At 38.5% G+C, this 21624-nt stretch overlaps 1 protein-coding gene across 3 annotated transcripts; it reads right to left on the reverse strand.

Moving 5' to 3' along the window:
- Nucleotides 1–2270: 2270 nt before the first annotated feature.
- On the reverse strand, nucleotides 2271–11859 carry LOC309709932 (uncharacterized protein). 3 transcript variants are annotated; one of them, XM_082538926.1, is made up of 3 exons: nucleotides 11451–11859; nucleotides 11191–11367; nucleotides 2271–7094 (listed from the first exon to the last, which is right to left on the reverse strand). In XM_082538926.1, exon 3 carries the CDS (start codon nucleotides 5866–5868, stop codon nucleotides 4840–4842), a length of 1029 nt encoding a protein of 342 aa, XP_082395052.1. In that variant the 5' UTR covers nucleotides 5869–7094; nucleotides 11191–11367; nucleotides 11451–11859; the 3' UTR covers nucleotides 2271–4839. The 3 variants fall into 3 exon arrangements, with proteins under 3 accessions (XP_082395052.1, XP_082395051.1, XP_082395050.1); XM_082538925.1 differs by having other exon boundaries at nucleotides 2271–6573; nucleotides 6624–7094; nucleotides 11191–11859; XM_082538924.1 differs by having other exon boundaries at nucleotides 11191–11859.
- Nucleotides 11860–21624: the final 9765 nt, after the last annotated feature.

Raw genomic sequence — 21624 nt, forward strand, 5'->3', positions numbered from 1 at the left:
TTAAATAAAGCCTAAAAAGTTTATTTTTTGCATCCAAGATTTAATCCACATAGAGTTGGAGGGCAATTCCACTTCAGTGGATGCAGAGTCAAAATGCCAATGATGCTTCTCTCTTGTCCAGGCTAACAAAGTATGACCATGAACATTTTTTCTGTTAACATTTTAACAAATTTTTATGTCTTGGCGCCAGCATCTATTATAAATGTAGTTCAATTCAATTCAATATTATTAAACTGCAGACCTTATATTAACAGGATCATTTTCATACTCCAAAAACTGAGCAGAATATTTTTTTTTATTTTCTCTTACAACTGCCAGTCTTATAATAATGCTTCCATCAGTTAAGCAGATACTAAGAGTGTGGTGCCAAACACTATTCATTTAAATGATTTACTCTCTTCAGATTACCAGAAGAGCATTTAATTAAAGCAAAAAAAGCTCTCTGCAGGCAGATGGACTCTGATGAGTAGGTTCTTGTTGTACTACCCTCTGATGAGAATGTCTCAGACATATGTACATCATGTGAAACCATACAATACAAGGCCCATAAGGACTTGAATCACATTTGAAATATGTTTAATTTCTGTCATAGCTTGTTTATATTAAACTAATGATTGTGCTAAAAGTCTTAGCACAGTGGTACATGCTCATATTAAATATGGCCAAATTTCAAATAATGCAAAATACCTGTATTAAAGAGGCGATATCTCTAATATGGTCATCAACAATAATAATAATTTACCAGGAATTACCGGGCATTGCACACTGAATAACTAAATTAGGATTACTGAATTGAGCAGTAGTTAATGAAGCGTGGATGGGGATATTCTACATCACTTAAATCTTAGTCTCTTCTTTTCATTGTAACTGAACTGCTTCGAGCAAGTTTCATTTATTTGCAAATTCACAAATTTCATCATACTCCCAATCTCTCCGATTTAGTTAGTGCATGACCATCAGCCAGATGGAAATATAAACGGCAAGGCAGAAAGCATGTTTTTTTTTCACAAGCTGTTGAATAACAGCATTAAGTTTTACATGTACGGGTGAGCTCAGGCGTGAAAGCAAGCAAAAGTATGAATGTGAATGAGGGGAGTGCTGAAGAAGAAATAAATACACAAAAAGAAATAAATACACAAAAGTGTAAACTTTAAATAGTAGTGGCCACAGCAGCTCCAGTCTTCATTAAAATATTTTTAAAAAATATATAATAAAACAGATTATGTGTATAAAAGTGAACTGTACCCTAATTAGATTCTAAATTCTAAATGAATCTCAGTTTTATTTCAGGTTTTTAGACGTGGGAAAAATCTTTAAACGGGGAAAATAAAAGGTACTGTTTGACCTGAGAAATCAGCAATGAGAAACTCAAGATAACCTTTTCATTAATTATGATAGCTCTTAGAGATAAAAAAAAAATGCTTATTATCTCTCGACTCTTTTTATAGGTCTTTGTCAAATAAACCACTTTGCTTCTCCCTTACACCCCCACCCAAACCCTTTTCCTGTTGAAGCTTTAAAACGTTGTGTTCTCTAATTGCTGCACAGGAGGCCACATGAAACACTTCTACTGTTCTGACTGCTCAAAATTCCAGTCTTCTACAAAATGTAAATGAATGTGTAATCTACTTTGCATTTGCATTCTATGCCTGATCCTGTGTATTAGTATAAAAACCAATTTAAAACAATTGCGTTTTTAAATTCAATTTGTCAACTGAGGCTATTATAATAATAAACAGTGGCATAGTGACTCAAGCATAGATAGAAAAGTGCATTTACAGCACAAGGCATAGCATGTTATAGGTCAAGTCTAATAATTAAGTTTAATTATTATATTGTGTTCATGCAGCACTAACAGGTTTCTTTTCAGAGAGAAAATCCATTCCTCACTGAACAAACAAAAGTTCTGTTGATTTTAACACTGAGCTATGTCCTATGTAGATCACTACCTGAATGGGAAAAGTGATCACTGCCACACAACCATGCAAAAAGCTGAGTTAACAAAGGACTGGAAATTGTAGTTCCCTCAGTAGGGGGTCTGTTGGAGATAGAGTTGAGCTGATTAGTAGCTCCTGAGACAGAAAAGCTAATTACTGTAACACTACCACCACAGTCTGAAATGAAACCACGGCTGTTTTGACATAATCAGACATCTGAGAACAAGATGAGGGAGAATGCATTTTCCTCACAATGAAGGAGTATAGCTCAGTTATACATTTACTTTTATGGTTTCTGATCTTCCCAATTAATGCCTTTCCGTTATTATTTGCTTTCAGTGGTTCACCTTGTGGTCTATACCAGTCCTATGAGAGCATCTCAAAGACTTTTGAAAACTTGGTGCTTGATTAAATTTGGTATCCAGTAGGACTCAGTACTTGAAAACTTTTTTGATTAAGATGTAATACTGTCTCTTGGTCAGGAGATGGATAACAAATCTTCTAGCTTTTTCTTTATATGCTATTTAAGTTCTTGGGATGAATCATTATTGATTAATCAAACTTGGTTCAATTTGTCCTTTGAAAAGATTTAAATAATTATGTGGGGATCTCAACAAACGCTTTAGAGTACATGGATCTTTAGGCTGCTTCTCTCATGCGAATGCAGGCTGTTTTTATGATGGGAAACATTAGGCCCCACTTGTGTGAACCAATCAGTCTTGTTTTGGCAGATGGAATTGATCTATTGAAGCCACATGAGTACTACGCCAAGGTCAGTGTGTTGTCAACTTAATGCAGAAGCACAGATCTTAGTAAACCTTGCATTTTTAATTAATGAATGAAGCTTATTTTTCTCAAGACAAACGAACACAGTGTAAATAGACTATTTATCATGATTTTTAACTATTAGTAAGATGACCTTGTGGTTTGACAGCTGTATTACACACACAGACAAAATGCCCAGAAACAACCATTTAGTCATTTAATATTCTCTTAAATGTAAATACTACTTGAAAAAACTACTTGAATACTTGAAAAAAAAGTGTATTTTAATCTTTACTTCAAAACCTCCATCAATTAGATTTTCAGAGGCACAGTGTTTGCAACCCTATGGATGTAATGTTGGTGGCAAGTATGTATGTGTAAGGGGGCTACCAGCCCCCGCTATGTAGGGGTGTAGCAGTATACGAGTAACCCTGAATGACTGAGGGGTGCTGAGATCTGTGTCCGTGACCCCCCTACATACTACTGTAGGAATGTTGTCACCTGTCTGGCTGCTGCGGGCACAGAAGAGGGACTCCAGAATTCAATCTTGAGAAACGATGCCTGCCTGGAGTGTGCTATACTATCAGACATTAACACAGCCTAGCCTTCCTTCCCTCTGATTTTCTGTGCCGAACCAGATAGTTAGGGTGCCCCTACTCCAAGGCAACTTGGGTTCGACAAAAACATGAAACGGTCACTTCTAAACAATGTTAAACTTTAATTTGTTCAGATGGCCCTTTGAACTTTACCATCCATCGGTTACGATGGGCCCTGAAAATCATGGATGGCAAGAAACAAAAATACAAAAGAAATAAAAAGAAATCAGGTTCAACGAATGAAGCAGGCAATTCTGACTGTTGTAAACCCCTTGGTTTACACTAGCCACAAAAGGGGATCCAAAAATCACAAAATAAATAAAATAATAAAATAAAACAAAGAAATTCTCCTCTCTAGAATGATTAACACTGTATCACAAACATAACACAATTTACAATGTTCACAGGGTAATAGTCCCAGTTTCTACGAGTCAGTTCCAACAAAATGTCCTTTGAATATGAAACCATATACAGTCTCTTTTTTTGAAGGAGTAACTGTAGTGAACAGGAGCTGACTGCAGGGTCCCAGTCCGTTAAGCTGACGAAAGTTACAGCAGCCGGAGTGAGCAATCCAGTCTCAGGTTCACAAAAGCAAGGAAAATAGAAACCGTACCTTTGTCTCTCGGCGACAGTGCGTGGGAAAAGCACTGGGCTACGAAAAGGCAACACTTTCACATACAGCGGAACAAGGAGGATGAACAACCAGGACGTCGTCTAGATGGCAGGGCAACCTATTCCTTGATGACCCACTTTGTCCTCGATGTCGGGTCCGTAGAATGCATCCAACCTCGGCCTAGCAACGGGCAACATTAAGTGACGTGGCTAAACTCCTCCCATAGACTCGTCAGCTCCCAGCGAGACGGCTAACTGTGCTCCCTCGCTCCGAACGTTCACTTAACGGCCAAACTCAGCCTAACCCAACTGGAAACGCTGGAAGGTCTTAAAGAAAAGCGCAGCTGGAGTTAGCTCTCGCTCCAACTCCCTGTCCCCACACTATCTACCTCGACGGTGGCCTGCAGCACCACCAGTTGCAGCTCGCGGCTACACAAGCCAAGCTTCACGCACGGAGCGAAACTCTGTCTAAAATTGCCGCAGTCGCGACTTCTGTTTCACTGACCTCACGGATACCCCTTTTGGGCTCAGTCGAACCGTGAGGCTTCTTAATGTGGCTGGCCGTGACAACACGTGGGAGACAGCTACTTCTCCTCTCCTCAGCTCCACACATACACACCAGAGCGCGCGCACCGGTTCTCTGACTTCTATTTGATTTCCTCTCGCCTTACCCAGACAGGCCACTTGAGGCACTATATGGCAGCTACGACCATCTGCATGCATGTGCCCTTACATTTCCCCCCAGCTAAACCCTGCTATACCAGTGACGTCTACAGCAGTGCATCACTGTAACAAAACACAGAATAACATAAATCAAGTCATTTGTCCAAAAACATTCAGTGACATTCACATATGAATTACATATACAACTGCAAATAAACACAGTAGGGATTCCAATGTACCTTATCTCATAACCTAATCCCTATACCTTACAGGGGTATTCCTCTATTTTGTCTTAGTTGGCACCTAGACTGCAAAACTTTGCCCCCCTCTCCTTGTACCTCATCACTCATTTCTGAGGTCTCATCACTCTTTTCCTGTTCCTTTGGAGTCATAGCTGCTTGCGCTCCCCCTGCTAAATCTGGCTCTGACCCCTGGGACACACAAGTACCTACATCTTCGACCCCTGGGGCAATGTGAGTGTTCGGGTTTGACACACACGGGGGTGGCGGAACACAAACAACCTCCATGCATTCTGTATCAGACTCCACCTTTGCTGGTGACCTATTGACATGCCTTAACCGCCGTGTCGGCGGTTGAAAAGCGCACAACTTTAGCTGATCCCTATGAACGACCTTTACTGAGCCACCTCTCTCCAGTTTGACTGTGAACACAGGAATGTCAGGGTGGTTCTGCTTAACCACTAAATAAGGGTTTGGTTCCCACTTATCCTGTATCTTATTCCAACCCCTGGGCTTGTGATTGCACAACAGCACATGGTCACTTGACTGGAGCAGAGCACTGTGGGACTTACAATCATATATTCTCTTCCTTTTCTTGGAGGCACCCTGTGCAGCTGAGTCTGCTTCCTCTACAGCTGGCCTTAGTTTCTTGTGATGATCCCTGACCCAGCCCCGAACATCTTTACTCATTGTGGGCCAGTAATAGCTCCTCCTCATCACTCTGAGGGTACTCTTTGCACTGAAATGTCCCCCATGCTCATGTTGGCTTTCATACACCTTATGTTGCAAGGTCGCTGGGACAATGAGCTGCCTGATCTCTTCCCCATCACGGGGGTCTCTAACATGCCCATACAGCACACCTTTATAAAGCCTAAGGTGGTCAAGCTGATGGTAAAGTCGCCTTGTACCAGGTGTTGACATGCACAGTTCAGCATGGCTCATTCCAGTGCCCTTCTCAACCACTTGGTAGACCGGCCTAACAATGGGGTCGTTTCTCTGTGCTGCTTCCACCTGATCCCAGCTCTGCCCACTACAAGTTTTCCTACTTGTATTCATCAAAGCTCTTTTTCAAATCTTCTAGTTCAGACATGTTTACCTTAGCCTTCCTCAGCTCTATTCTTTATCACAGTGTAACAACCCCAAGCCAATTAGTTGATCCTGTTTGTGACGCCACTTGTAAGGTGGCTACCAGCCCCCGCTATGTAGGGGTGCAGGATTATACAAGTTGCCCTGAATGACCAAGGGGTGCTGGGATCTGTGTCCGTGACCCCCATAGTACATACTACTGTAGGAATGTTGTCACCTGTCTGGCTGCTGCGGGCACAGAAGAGGGGCTCCAGAATTCAATCTTGAGAAACGATGTCTGCCTAGAGTGTACTATACTATCAGACATTAACACAGCCTAGACTACCTTCCCTCTGATTTCCTGTGCCCAAGTTACAGCAGCCGGAGTGAGCAATCCAGTCTCAGGTTCACAAAAGCAAGGAAAATAGAAACCGTACTTTTGTCTCTCGGCGACAGTGCGTGGGAAAAGCACTGGGCTACGAAAAGGCAACACTTTCACATACAGCGGAACAAGGAGGATGAACAACCAGGACGTCGTCTAGATGGCAGGGTAACCTATTCCTTGATGACCCACTTTGTCCTCGACGTCGGGTCCGTAGAATGCATCCAACCTCAGCCTAGCAACGGGCAACATTACGTGACGTGGCTAAAGTCCTCCCATAGACTCGTCAGCTCCCAGTGAGACGGCTAAATGTGCTCCCTCGCTCCGAACGTTCACTTAACGGCCAAACTCAGCCTAACCCAACTGGAAACGCTGGAAGGTCTTAAAGAAAAGCGCAGCTGGAGTTAGCTCTCGCTCCAACTCCCTGTCCCCACACTATCTACCTCGACGGTGGCCTGCAGCACCACCAGTTGCAGCTCGCGGCTACACAAGCCAAGCTTCACGCACGGAGCGAAACTCTGTCTAAAATTGCCGCAGTCGCGACTTCTGTTTCACTGACCTCACGGATACCCCTTTTGGGCTCAGTCGAACCGTGAGGCTTCTTAATGTGGCTGGCCGTGACAACACGTGGGAGACAGCTACTTCTCCTCTCCTCAGCTCCACACATACACACCAGAGCGCGCGCACCGGTTCTCTGACTTCTATTTGATTTCCTCTCGCCTTACCCAGACAGGCCACTTGAGGCACTATATGGCAGCTACGACCATCTGCATGCATGTGCCCTTACATGTGGTCCAGTAGAGTCGGATCTGCTTGTTTCCATCTTGTTAATATGCTGATGAGAGAACAGCAGAGAACCAAACAAGATAAACATCACTTCATATTTTTGTACAGAGGAAAATTATGAGAGTTTCCTTAAGGTGCATGTAAACAAAGGTTCAAATAAGAAAATCTTCAGCTCTATACAACGATCTTAAAGATCTATGAAAGGCACCAGTAGCTGATCTCTCACTATCCCCCCCCCCCCCCCCCCCACACACACACACACACACACACACACAACCCACCCCTGCCCACCCACCTCATCAATCACAAACACAGACTCTAAACTCAGGCTTCAGACCAGGTCCTTTTGCACTGCTGCCAAGCACTTTGTTCTCCAATATGTGTCTTTCTTTTGTTGTTGTTGTTTTGTTTTTTTTACATATATTTCTCTAGTTTGTATTTATTCCTCTTGATTGGATATATTATTTCTGTATTCTATTTTCCTGCTGCTCCATGCCAACTGTTTATGCGCAGTTGGTGTGGAGCACCCATAATTTTGTTGTACATGTAAAGGACCATCTTATTCTATTCTATTCTATTCTATTCTATTCTATCAATGTGAAAAGTAGAATTTTCATTGCTGTCTGAGGTCTGCTTTTGTTGTGATTGAAAGTAGATAATAATTGGTCAGTGACAAGTTGTGGGTGAGAGCTGCTGCCCACAGTCTCCTGTTAACCAGCATTTGTGGTTTACTGGACGAAGATAACAAGGCTGAGAGCTGGCTGTGAGCTGCATGCACACTGGATGCTTATGAGCTGGCAACACCTAACAGCCTCACATTAGACTGTGTAATTTGGTCAAAAAAAATATTGCTCAGTGAATTTTTAGTTTAATCTGATCCAGCTATATAAGCTGCAGAAACTACAGAATATCATGTGCTGGAATATGAATGTGGTGGGAGGCAGGTTTCATTCCTGTGGAAGTGGCCAACTCCAAAGCCCTATTTTGCCTAAGTTAAGATTTTGTTACCTGTATTGTAATCCAATATATTTGGAGTTTAATGTGTTCAAATTATCTTTAAAGTTATCTCTTAAACCCATTATATTAACCTATTTTCTTTGGCCACTCTCCCTCATTACTGATGTAAGGCTGACAAATTTCCTTCTTAGCATTTAGGATGTCTGTGTGAATCCTGGAAAAATGAAACAATCTTCGGAACAGAACCTCTCATTATACCTTAACTGTGTTACTATATATAATATATTGAAAAACACAGATGGACACTCACTGAAATCAATTATTATGAACTGTGACTGATGAATATATGAATCAATCAACTATAAGCAGGAGAGATTTTGCTGAATTGCTAGTGCCAGATGATTGAAATTTATCTATAAATGGAATTTGTTTATATGCATTAAGTGAAGAGTTTCTTTACACCTGTCTTTGCACAATCACTCTAATTGATTGGAGATGTCTTTAAAATTATATTTAAATATATGTGAATTAAGTATATTAGTCATGAAACCACTTAGGGAGGTAACAAAGAATAAATGTTTTTAAACTGGGTGCTTAATTGCAATCTACATCAGGCTTCTGCCTAACCTAATTTTAGTCATAAAGCTGGTTTAACTTTTCCTGCTAAATGACACATATTCTGTTTTTTATATTATACTTGCTTAGAAATACTCTACTTTAGTCTTTCTTAAGATCTTTTGCAACATTCTTTATAAATTCAAAAGGGAAACCATACAATGCCACTTTTCTTTTCTGTGACCTGAACCACGTTATATTCCATTACAAAACTTATCATGCACCACAGTGTGAAGAGATTAATCATGCAGATTCTTTTTTGTAATATACCATCTAACGTCTATCATTCTGAAAGTAATTTCTTTAATAATAATTACAGTGATAATACACACATATATTCACATATGAGCTCCCTTGCAAGCTCAGTTTTGATACTTTAGTATCAGTGACCGCATCTTACCAGTATTACTACAGTATGAAGACTTTTAAAATAATGCAGGAGAATATATAGGACCATTGTAGGTAATGATTTGGGACTGAAATTGGAAATTGCACAATGCCAGTGAGAAGCTTTTAGTGTAATAGCAGAATTATTTGACCTGAATGTATAATATTGGGAACCACCTATAAAATGCATTATGAGACATCTGTTACTGCCTGAGCTGGAAATAAATACAGCAGGATAATATTCATATACTCCTGCATGGAATTTGAAACCAGAGGGTCTTGAAGGTAAATTCCAGCCTTGACCTTGATGCATTTAAATAATGCCAAACCAAAATAATAACTAAAACAGTAAACATGCTTCCCAGCAGGTAAGAAACACTGAGATACATTACACCATTCTGCAACTGACTTAAAGAAGTGGTGGCCACAGCTGAACCCAACAGCTCTCAGATTTCAGTGGATGTAAGTGAGCATAACCAGGTCACATGTACATTCTCAATGTGTTTAAATTAGAGTTTAAGAATCAAAGAAAGGATGAAAAGGGAATAGCACTTATTGATGCTATTTATATTTTTGAATGTAATTTAAAAGTGCCAATAATAAAACTATGACAGATGGTAGAAAAGGGGATCAGGTTAGGGTGAGCAAAGCCAAATCCAGATCAAAGGCCGCTCTCTCAGCAGGTTAAGCAACGCTCACATTTATGACCCGGGACAGCTGTTTATGATTGAAAAGGATTAGGGGCAACACACATATTTCATCAGGATTTATTCTCATCAAATTCTAAAACTGGATTGCTCTAAAACCGCTCAGTGTAGCTGGTAAATAATTTCAGTTATTATGCAACTTCTTTCCAGTGGAGGTCAGTTGTGCCAGTGTCCTAGGCATTTGGCAGATCAGTCATTATTACCCTCAAATGTCCTTCAGGTTTAACGGTGCAAGGGTAGAAAAAATGGAGACCATCTGTTTTCATTACAGAATGACACAAATGCTTCTTTTGGCTGTACAGTCAATCAAACTCAACAGGACTTAGAGGTAAGCTGTAGGAAAGAAAAAGAAAACATTGACCCTGGGTCTGCAGGATACGCAGTCCCTTACATTGTCCACAGCTGTCTGTATTTTTGGAAACATTTAATTAGGCTCACAGAAATAACTGTAAAAAAAAAAAGAGTGGTCACGGTTTATTTAATGCTCATATTATGGCACACTGAAAAATGGTAAAATATTTAACAAAAAAACAAATTTGTGCTCCTCTGCGAGTATAAATATCACAAAGGAAAATTGCAAATCCCCAAAAACTGAACTTCACTACTATCAATTAGGTGAGTTGGGGATGGGTTTCTCTTTCTTGTTGTGTATTGTAGCATCAGTATTTTAAAACATCCATTTTAAGACATCCCCTTTGCATTTTCTTGATTCAACTGATTGCAAAGCACAAGCAGCCAAACACAGATGCTTTGGTTTATATCAAAATCTTGGAGAGTGCCATTGCCAGTTTAAGTAGCCAGCAAATCAATGAGGTTCACATAGGAAAAATGTGTTTAAAAAAAAAACTTTACACAGTAATTTTTTGTGATTTGTCTCTTTTGATGTGAGTGGTTTATTTTGGTAATTGTCATTTCGTGCATCTTTATAGTTTTTATTGAGATGTGTGATATATTTCTTGAGACGAGCGGTGTATGTTTAATACGAGGAAGATTTATTTTGATAGATTTATTTATTTATAGATGTATTTTGCTGTAATGACTAAAGCATGAGAGTTGAAAAAAAAATAGAGCTATATCACTAGGGATGGGTATTGATAAGATTTTAACGATTCCGATTCCATTTTCGATTCTGTTTAACGATTTGATTCCTTATCGATTCTCTTATCGATTCTTTTTTAAAAAAAAGGAGAACACTAAAGTCGATTAGCTTAGAACTTTGTTTTATATCTTCTCTTTGAACAAGATAGAAATTTAGGAGTAACATGGCCTTACAAACCCAACAGTGAGATCTTAAGAGATTCACAGCCTACGGCTCTTCAATGGGGTGTCACAGGGTCCCCAGGAAAAAAAATGTATATGTAAAATAATAAAATAAATATTCTCCTGTAGCAATAACAAAGTTTAACATAAATTATTCTGTAGCAATTACACAAGAATATCCAGTAATGTCCCTGCCTACAATTAAACATATTCACTTACCAAAGTGAAATCGGGGGCATCTGCTGTGGCAAATGGGTGCAAGCCTTTGACCACAAACTTAGACACTGCTGGGTGACATTCGTCTATCCTGGCCTGAAAGGAGACGCTACCAGTAGACTGCAGCGAGAACTGCCAGCATCTGAGCCAACCAGACTCTGTCTCTCTCATCATGGTTATCTAAATGCAACGCACAGTAATAGCAGGTTTTGTAATAAGGTAAATCGCGCTAACATAATATGCAATGCTAATTGATTAGTTACCTGCAGTATTAACGGGAGAGGACGTGGAAATGCTACCGCTGCTGCTGGGTTGAGCTTTGCTAGTCCGGAGCGGATCAAAAACACGACATTCGTTGAAAGCAATCGCGTGTTTTTTGAGCAAATGCTTTTGCATATTCGTAGTGTTTCCTCCCTTTGATGAAATCTCTACTTTGCAAGTATTGCACGTTGCCCTGTTGTCATCCTTTCTCATAAAGTGTAACCAAACTTTTGAGCATTTGTGCCGCTCAGGCGCCGTGTTTCCTACTGGGTAAAAGACGCTACTCAACATGATGACGTCATTCGGGGCGACTGGAATCGATAAGGGAATCGTTTTTAAAAGTGGCAAACGATTCCAAGGAATTGAAACAGTGGGAACCGGTTCTCAACAAGAACCGGTTTTCGATACCCATCCCTATATATCACGTTATAATGTGATATAACATTATGGTATTAAAAGTATGTTTTGAAATGCACCATCATCAATTATTTACCTTTAAAGTGGAAATGCTGTGGCAATGCACAAGATAAAAGAAAAATTATGTGAGACACTGCAGAGAAATTCGGGCTAATTTAAACTGATTGGTGAACAAATTGTCAAAACTGAAATTAAATTTAAAAAGCTAAATAGGAAACTCTTCCACCTGGGAGATGAAATATCATTTCATGAGAGAGGGCTAGTTTGCGAAATGCTACCAATGAACTGTAATAAGCTGATACATAATAACTGAGAACATCCAAAGTGTGGTGAGACATGAATGATGAATGCTGACAAAAACTGAAAAACACTTAACAAGCAGGTACCCACTAACGCTTTACACATTTTTACATAAAGTAAATTATTTCTAGTCTGTAAATCTGTCTCTTCAGTTTATTAATATGATGTTTTGTCCATTACTTTCTTTTATTTTTCTACTATAGTTGATGTTAGCACCAGACTCAAAATACTAAATGTACTACAGTTTCTTATTTCACAATGGATAGTTCTAAGTTATGTATAGGAGTTTCTTTTACTTATGTATTAATCACATTATTTTATTGTATAATGCCTTGGTGCCACTGGATTTTAACATGTCTGACACTCATACATTAAGACAAATGGTGAGGGTGTAGTAAGGAAGTTGGGGGAAGCAGACCACTCCACAGGAAGAGTCTTTCGTCTCTTCGAGGACTCTGGGAGGTAGCAAGGGAGTGTGAACCTTAAGGTGTGAAACAGCTGTGTACTGCCTTTTGTTCCTGAAGAAGGTATTTAACTGAGAGCCATGTTAGGCTCAGTGAGACTCTGCTGACCTGCCCCGCGGTCATGTAGGCTCTCCACAAGCTTGGTTTTCTGTTCTTTGTGTGTTTGGATTAAAGAATGTTAGCTACCACTCACCGCTCGTCTGCAGGCTTTATTTAAATGGAAAACTTCCACAACAGTTATAAATACCCATTAGTAGAAGATAGTGAGAGATGGCCAGAATAATGATGATAAAGGCGTCTGTGCCATTGTAATGGATTGATAATATGCACAGCTCTGCAGAACAAGTTCAGATGAAGGAAACTGTTGTTATTTACAGTTTAGAGGGGAATACAGGGTAGAGGTTAATTGTGGATATATTGGTCTTTATATTCACCTTGTCCTCGGTGGTTTTGAGGCAACTGTTTAATTCATTTGACATTAACACTTTATCACAAAAATAATTGCCTCTCCTGTCAGATTGTAATAATAACAAAATGTAGCATGCTAATGAAAGCTAAACTTTTATTTATCTTTTGTATTTCACGATGTAGAGTCCAGGATAAAATATTTTTAGTTGTGCAAAGGAAAGCTAATAGCATATATAGAAAATTAAAGAAATGCATCTGGTTTGGTTCTGAAATCAGATTTGTAAATATATATTTTATGACTGTTAGTGCATGACACAAATGATCAAGCAAGATCGTAAGTTGATTAGTCATTGGTTTCATGTGCTAGATAGTTTGCTGCACAAATGAGTCAGAAGCCTCACAGGGAGAACAGATGCTTAAGAAGTTAGAAATAAGTTAAAACAAACAATGAAACAACAAAAAACCCAAACGTACTTGGGCAAACCATTAATCTTTGGTTGCAGCTCCAGCTTTGCTGACTTGTAGTTCTTTATAGGGTACAAAACCAACTGCACTTCAGAACATAAGTCAAAGTCTGGTAGTACAATTCTGTAGAACTTGGTACATTAATTATTTGCAAGAGTATGTACTAATCAAATAATTGGCATGTTAACCCTTGCATAATATTTTCTCTGTTCCCTAATGTACAATACTAGGTCTTTATACATTTAAAATATCCAGGAAGTGATTCATATTAATAAATAGAAGAAATGTAATCAGAAGTATTGTATAGTGAGTTTATACCCTCATAACCATTTTGTCAATTACATATCTCGGATATAAAGCTAAAACAGCAAATAGACCAGTTATATTAATCAGTGAAAAATATCAATAGCTAATAAAAATGGTATTCACTATGTTGAATATTGACATCAAATGAACAACTCATTAGTAAAATTTGAATTCCTGGGCGTATTTAGTGAGAGACATTTTAGGGATTTATCGGAGTGTTTTCATAGAAAAAGGATTCAGGGATTTACCTGATGTGGAGAAAAATATAATAAGCTCCCCATACTGCCTCACCTACCATTATTTTTATTCAATTATAACGTTTCAGTCTGTGTGACCTTCATCAGGTACAGTGAAACAAGGATTTAAATGATGCCTGGGAAAAGCACTTAAGTATTTTAGAAGCACAAAATTTAACAAAAAATAAGAAAAAAAAAAGAGGCTAATTTCTCGGAAGGCCACTTGTACACCTTCTATATTTATCTCCAAAACAGATCAGGATACTCAACAGACATTGTCAGGAAAAGGCGTACTTTGACCAACAGAAGAGAATATAAACATACATAATATATTTTATTGTTATCCACATGTGAAACTTTCTGTCCTCTCTGAATGGTTAAATAGACACATTTAATTTCCACAGCATATAGATACAAGAGCTAATGTGAACTCATATACATATAGGTTTTTGTAGCTGGGTTAAAAAAATATTTAGTTGAGAATGTTATTCATATCACCGTGTATAAACATGTAGCTACTGTACTTGTATGCAAAGACAGAAAGAATAGGGAAGCAGGAAAAAATTAGAATGGCTTGATGTTGGATATTTATTTCTAAGAAGCTTCTCCCACTTTAGAGCCTACATGCAGCTATAAATGGAAATGGTGAGCTATTTCTGAGGATCTGATCACTCTTTTTAGACGTAGATGGACCTTCAGACCTAAAAAGCTTACTTCTAGAAGGGAAAAAACATTGCTACTCAGTAATATCCCAGAATATCTGACTCTCAACTTGGCTGTTGATGACTGGTTACCTTAAAAACAACAACAACAACAACAACAACAACAACAACATACATGTGGTGGACTATAAGGTATGGGACCATACCATACCAGCCTTCTTTGTAAAGAACAATGGACTGAAGTGCTGTACAGAAGAATAAATACATAAAAACAGGTACAAATGAAAAAGACATAAACCAAGAAGAAAAACCGACATAAAATGAAGCAAAACCGAATAAAAATTGATAAAATAAAATTGAATGAACATGCCACATGATGTCAAAGGCCAAGAAAAAGAGAATGGTTTTAAGAAGAGATTTAAAAACAAATCATTCCAAATTGGTATACAATGATGAAGGCATGGTCCCCTCTGAGCTTACGCTTAGTTTTAGGTACAGTCAGGGGCAGCTGATCAGCTGACCCAAGAGAACAGGAGGGCATATGAGGCTGTAGAAGCTCAGAGAGTTAGGGTGGGGAATGATGATTAAAAGCGAGAGAAACATGCTCATACTTACATGTGTAGCGATTGCAATTGAACAGCAGTCTAGCAGAATATGCTTCATTCTTTTTAAGAGGGACAAAAATCTCAGGTTTCGTCCGCATAACAGTGGAATCAAATACCATACTTTCTGAGTCTGGAACCTAGTCGGAACAGGTAGAGAAAAGAGAAGGGGGCCTAAAACTGAAACAACAGTTTACATAACCCTTTTATTTCTTCCTGTTCTATTTGATTGGTTATTTTGTCTATTATCACCATTATTATTATTACAACTATGTGTTTATTAGTTATTATTGTGGTTTTGATAAGTAGTAGGATCTTTGTGTGGGGCCAGGGAGGGTTTCATTGTTTTGTGTGTGTATTCAGTAGTTTGATGGTCTTTTTTTGTTTGTTAAAATATAATAAAGTTGTTGTTTTTTTGTTTTTTTTTAAAGCCTGGATGTTGACATTTATTCTAACAGGTTTTTACTTGCTCAGCCTTTCTTGGCACTGAGTTACAGTTATGCAACCAGAAGAAAGTTCTGCAAATGACTGGTTCTGGCGAAGAAATAGTCTAGCCCTTAAGCCCCTGTAAGATGATCAGCTGTTACTTTCAGATTTAATGATGTAAACAGACAAGATATTAAATATTATTTTCTGTAATATTCTTAAATATATTGAATTTCCAAATTATATACTACTTTAGGATGGATCCCCAAAACGTGCTAAATAGCTATGCATTTAATGTTGCTTTTTTTTTTAAATTTATGTCAAATAAGATCAACAGCTTGATTTATTAAAAAAGATAAACTTCAGAGAATATAGGCATATAGGCCAAAATGTAATGAAAAAGCAACTGTGGTGTGCATGAAACCAAACAAAACCAACCCCCCCCCTCCCAAAAAAAGAAAGATTCTTAATATGCAGTTGAAACTATTTTGAAGCCTGTGAAACAGAAAGGAAATTACTGCCTTTCAGTGTTTTTGTTCGTATTTGAGATCAGGGCGCACATTTGTAAATCACCTTTACATTTGGGGGAAAATGCATCTTTTCCCACAATTCTTTGAAGTCAAAGTGTAAACAAATCTACATTACACACACACACACACACACACACACACACACACACACACACACACACACACACACACACACACACACGTATGCACGCACAAATACATGTATATATATATGTATGGAAATATCTTATGTAACACACTCTAAAGGGAATTAATGCAATTTGAGGGCATTTCAAATTGAAAAAGAAAGTATCTTATCAGTGGGATGAATTCAAAGAAATGTACTGTAGTTAATATAATGTGAAAGTGGGGGTGGACACCCTTTAGCAATGCAACTGAGGACACTGTCTACTTCATTAGTTCTCATACACCAGCACACAACACCAAGGACAGTATAGTTAACATGGCACATAACATATGCTTCACTAACATAGCAACACAGTAATAGAGTATGTCCAAAAAATGTTCATTAATATTTATTCATAACTTTCCAATGTCGTTTAACTTTTCCCGAGGACAAAGCGTTTTTTTTTAGTTCACAGCTGTCAAAGATAGTTAAATTACTTTGAAACACACCCACCTCCTCTAAACCTTTTGGGTTGATCATAAAACTCCTCCAGAGTTTGCATTTCTGGAAGGCAGTTCACTCTACAGTAGATAGGAGGTGATCCTGGTAGTTGCAGACTGAAAATCAGCAGGGGAAGGAAATCCGCATATCTTATCTTGCCTCCCACTCGCATCATTACTGGGCTCTATTGCTGATGATACTCATTGCCCAGAAGTGCAATGCCACACTGATCAACCGTTTGCATGCCCTTGCTGGCTGCAAAGCTATACAGTAAGTGTCCTGGCATGCCACAAATCAAAAGAAAGCCATGACTTGTTATCTCGTCGCAGCTTTTCCCCGGCCTTTGCTGGGAAGCCATATCTCTGACTTTGAAGTCAGAACCACTGGCAATGTCTCAAGCGCTGCTGCCATCATGTGAGCACCTCTTCATTAAATCCTTGAGCTGGTTCTAATTACAGGCTGTATTAGGAGCCCCTTGGTGCCGGGCACTGGGGCACAGAACAATGTGCAAAAAAACAAAAAAAAAATAATCACAATCGAACAGAAGGAAGTGCCAATATCTCACACCTTACTTTGTTTCAACTTTAAAACTACACTGTCACAACCATCATTAACACTTTGCCTGATAAATCAGTTGCAAACAGAAATGGATAGTAGATATAAAAAATAGATAATCTGTTTCCGTTCAGGTGTGCTTATATACGCGCTTCAGCTGATGCCTGTGGTGATATTTCCCTGTAAGTTAGCAGACTGAAGCAAGGGATTGTGGGGTGGATGTCATTTGTATCTTTCATCCTGAAACTCTCAGTTCCCTTGTCACCTACACTCCTGCTCTATTTATAACTTGTAACCATAACAACTGGTCTTTTCTTTTTGGTAAACGAAAAGAATCCCTGTCACTAGGCGTCTTTGTGCTTCAGATTAGACAAAAATGTCATTGAATGACAAAACTTCAGGTCTATCAAAGGTAGAGTTTCTGACATGTTAGTGGCAGTAATTGCAGCCGTTAACAAGGATTTATAATATAACGTTAAAGTGAGAATGTTGCAATTTAAATCTCAAAAATGTATCTGGATCAGCCTGTTCCAGTTTGATAAATAAACTCTTAGTGTTCAGAAGAGATTGACAGGGCTGAATGACACTCCGAAAAAGAAAAAAATTCTTTGTTTTCTGAAAAGTTTCATCTATTCTGAAGTAGTTAAAGATGAACTGGCAGATTGTTTACAGCTCAGATCTAATGTAGCTCCTTGTCAAGGTTTTAATGCATGGAAAAAGAAACGTTTGGTGAATATCTGACAGTTTAGATCACCAAACAGTCAAGTACTTTACAGGTGAATGGATTTTAACACCGCAAAATGTTTTATCACAAAATTATGCAGTGATTAGATTAATACTGAATCTTAAAGGGCTTGCAGCTGCATTGCAGCTTGGGGGGATGGTCACAGAGAAACACAAAACACTGGCAGCTTGCCCTCTTAGGAGGCAAGGGTAACAGCCGTTTAGCTGACGAGGAGTGAAGCAATTGTTTGACATCTCACTGCTCCCACCATCCCAGATTCTTTAGTGAACACTAATTGCTCTCTGAGGGACCAATCCCGTGGTCACACCTAAATGCACTTGACCCAAGTGCATTGTAGGGTAGGGGTGTCTCTACTGTCTGACACTGCATCCTCACAGGCATCCTCATCCCAGAGCCAAGATCAACTCAACAAGACAGACTTTTGGGGGAGAATGAGGGGGAGAAACATTAATCCCCATCCTGAGAGAGGAAAACTGTTTATTTGAAACAGCACCGATGGAAAATAAATAAGCAATGCAATTTGTCTTGTGGTATAACAGCGTGGGGGGATTAAAAATGATTATCGAAATCTTATTATTTCTGAGAAGCTCTGACCTTGTTTATAATGTAATTTGGAGAGCTTTAAAAGATTATGATGCAATGAGTCACGTTTTATTTCTCAAATTAAGAAACAGAGTGGTTTGCAGGGCGGCCATAATGAATGTTATCCTAAAAAAAGTCCGTCAATTTCAATGCCAATACAAGGTTGAACTGTTAAAAGCCCAATCTGCCATTCAGAAAACCATTCCAGATACAATTTAATATTGAGCTAAATATAACATTTTTTTTTGTTTTATTGATTTAAATGATGCCATTTTCTAACACCTGAAACAAAGAGACAAAAAGTGGAGTACAAATCCTCAGTATGCAAATCTGTAGACATGGTGTCCTTCAAAATTGTCATTGGTACTGACCTAATTAAGTATATTAGGTATTAGCCCCAATCAGACTGATCCACACTCAATGTTTTAACAAAGTCTACCCTTCTTTTGTCAGTAACTCTACGCAAAAGCTTTTTGTTATATCAGTGGGCTCTACACTAATACAAAAAAAACTGTAACAAATATTTTTTGCTGAATCATTTACTTGAAACAAATAACACTAACCAGTACTTAAATGGTACAGTACTTGAATTGTTCCATATTTTAATGTGGATAAAATATCATCAGAGTATCCTAACCTTAAATTCTCAATCTGCCAAAGATTATGTCAGAATTAAGCAAACAGCCATCGACCTGTTCTCCTCTGATTGTCTAACTCAATAGGAGACGTTGGAGGCTGAGCTGTCACAGGGCGAGAGCATTAGTCTCTCGGTTTTGATTTCATGGGCAAAGTGGCGGAACTTTGTGATCATTCAGCAGCAGACATGACAAGTACATCATTGCCATTTTATTTATGGCATTTTGTGCTACCAACAAAGGTGAAACTTTGAAGATAACACTTTTGAACCTTTATTACTTAGCTTACATCAAGTATGTCATGCTCCCTGTAGATTGTTCAGGTCAGTTATCGTTCAGTGCCAAAGCATTGCTCATCTTGTGTTGGAAAACACTTTTTGTTATTACCTACCTGCATATCCTCTCCTTCCACATAGATAATCCAGTTAGTGTGCTTGTTGGATCCCTTACTGGAATGCTTAGCTAATGCACTCACTCACCATGTTAAAGACATCTGCTCAGGAGAGAGTTAAGGACTTACCTAAATCCATAACTTGCCTAATGTTCATCTTTTGTATTTGAGAAGGGAAAGCTGAAATAATTTCTTGTCATTATAATTCTACACAATGAATTTGATATTAACAGTTGTGTCTGGCTATTGAGTTCTTTGTTGTACTTGTGAAAGAGTATCAGTCATTTCAGCAAACCCACCCAAACCTGGTATGTTTGAGCACCCAATAAAGTTGTTTCTTTTACTTTAACCAAAGTGTGTCACAGCACAAAAGAGCAGTGAGTTTGGGAAGGCACTGATATAATGTTGTTATTCTCAAATGAATGGCTAATAAGTAATTCTCTGGTTGTCCTCTTTTGTATTTGCAGTGTGAGAGTAACCACACACTGAAGCTAATATCAAAAGGAGCTGGGGAATAGTGTAAACATCTGATAAAGCATGTCCTGCCTGTCATCAGTGTTGAGAACAATACAAGACTCTGGTAGCTTATACATCATCATGACCTACAACAGATGTACACACACAATGAGATCATCACCTACAGAAAAAGGGTGACAATGTTACTATCCCCACAGTGCTTTGAACAATAAAGAAAAAGACATTAAAAAACAAATTAAGCCTGGATGTGTTTGATACCTTTGGTTTGTGTCAGAGGCGGAGCCAGACATTTGAAACACCCGGGGCTTAGCCCAAAGAGTAGTATGCATGTGGGATTTTTTTTTTTTTTTTTGGGGGGGGGGGGGGGGGTGTAGAAATGACTAAAAGATTAATAGGCTCTGTTCAAAAAAGAATGACTTCATATAGGGAAAAATATATATCACATGTGCAGGACACCTTAAACTAGTTTTTTAATTAAGCAGCAAGGCAGAACAAGGTCAGGGCTGTATCAAGACACGAGGACTAAACCCCAATTCAACCAGACCCAGAACTGATCCAGAATTAAAACAGGACTACAACAGTTCAAAATCAGGACTACTTGGGATTTAACCAAGACAGAACCAGAATCAGAACTAGATGATAGTAGCACTAAAAATCATCATAGACCTGCACTACACTTATTTTTTAATTCTACCAAAGTCCACTATTTAGATTGAGAAAAGTTTATATAATTATTTAGCCTTGTTGTGCAAACAAGCCTGCAGAACTTAATAAATACAGAATTTGAAAAATAACAAACCTAAAAAGAAACACTAGGTACGAGATACATGAGGACCTATGATACGGTGATACTTTTGGTAAACAACCATTTGACTAACATGTGTGTCTCACCTGCTCTTGTTCATCTGTTCTGTCCTCATTCTCCTCTCTCTCCCTCTTTGTGCTGACAATCATCAAATATACAGTTGAAACCAGATATTTACTCTTCAGATAAAAACACTTTTTTAATTGTAACATCAAATCAGACTAAATGTTTATTTTTTTAGATTGATAAATATAAAAACATATTTGTTAACTTTAAGAGTAAAGAGAGAAACTATCTGTATTTATTAATTGCAAATGGCACCAAATTGTATTCAAACTTGAGCCACATTTATGGAGCTCCACAGTTCTTTTCCTGGTGTTTTGGTTGATATCTCTTGATTTTCCCATGTCAAAGAAACAGGCTCTGTGTTTTGCCTTATATGCGTCCACAGCTGTGCCACCAATTTACTCACATGGACTCTACAAACCTATCAGAAGCTTCTTCAGCTCAGAATGGAATCGTCTGGAGTTTTCTTATTAATTAACAATAAATTTAGTGTACAT

Source organism: Aulonocara stuartgranti (assembly GCF_965226115.1).
Source record: "Aulonocara stuartgranti genome assembly, chromosome: 1".
Lineage (NCBI taxonomy): Eukaryota > Metazoa > Chordata > Actinopteri > Cichliformes > Cichlidae > Aulonocara > Aulonocara stuartgranti.

Coding starts and splice junctions, on each gene's coding strand:
- LOC309709932 (XM_082538926.1), bottom strand. CDS start 5,868: ATGAATACAAGTAGGAAAACTTGTAGTGGGCAGAGCTGGGATCAGGTG.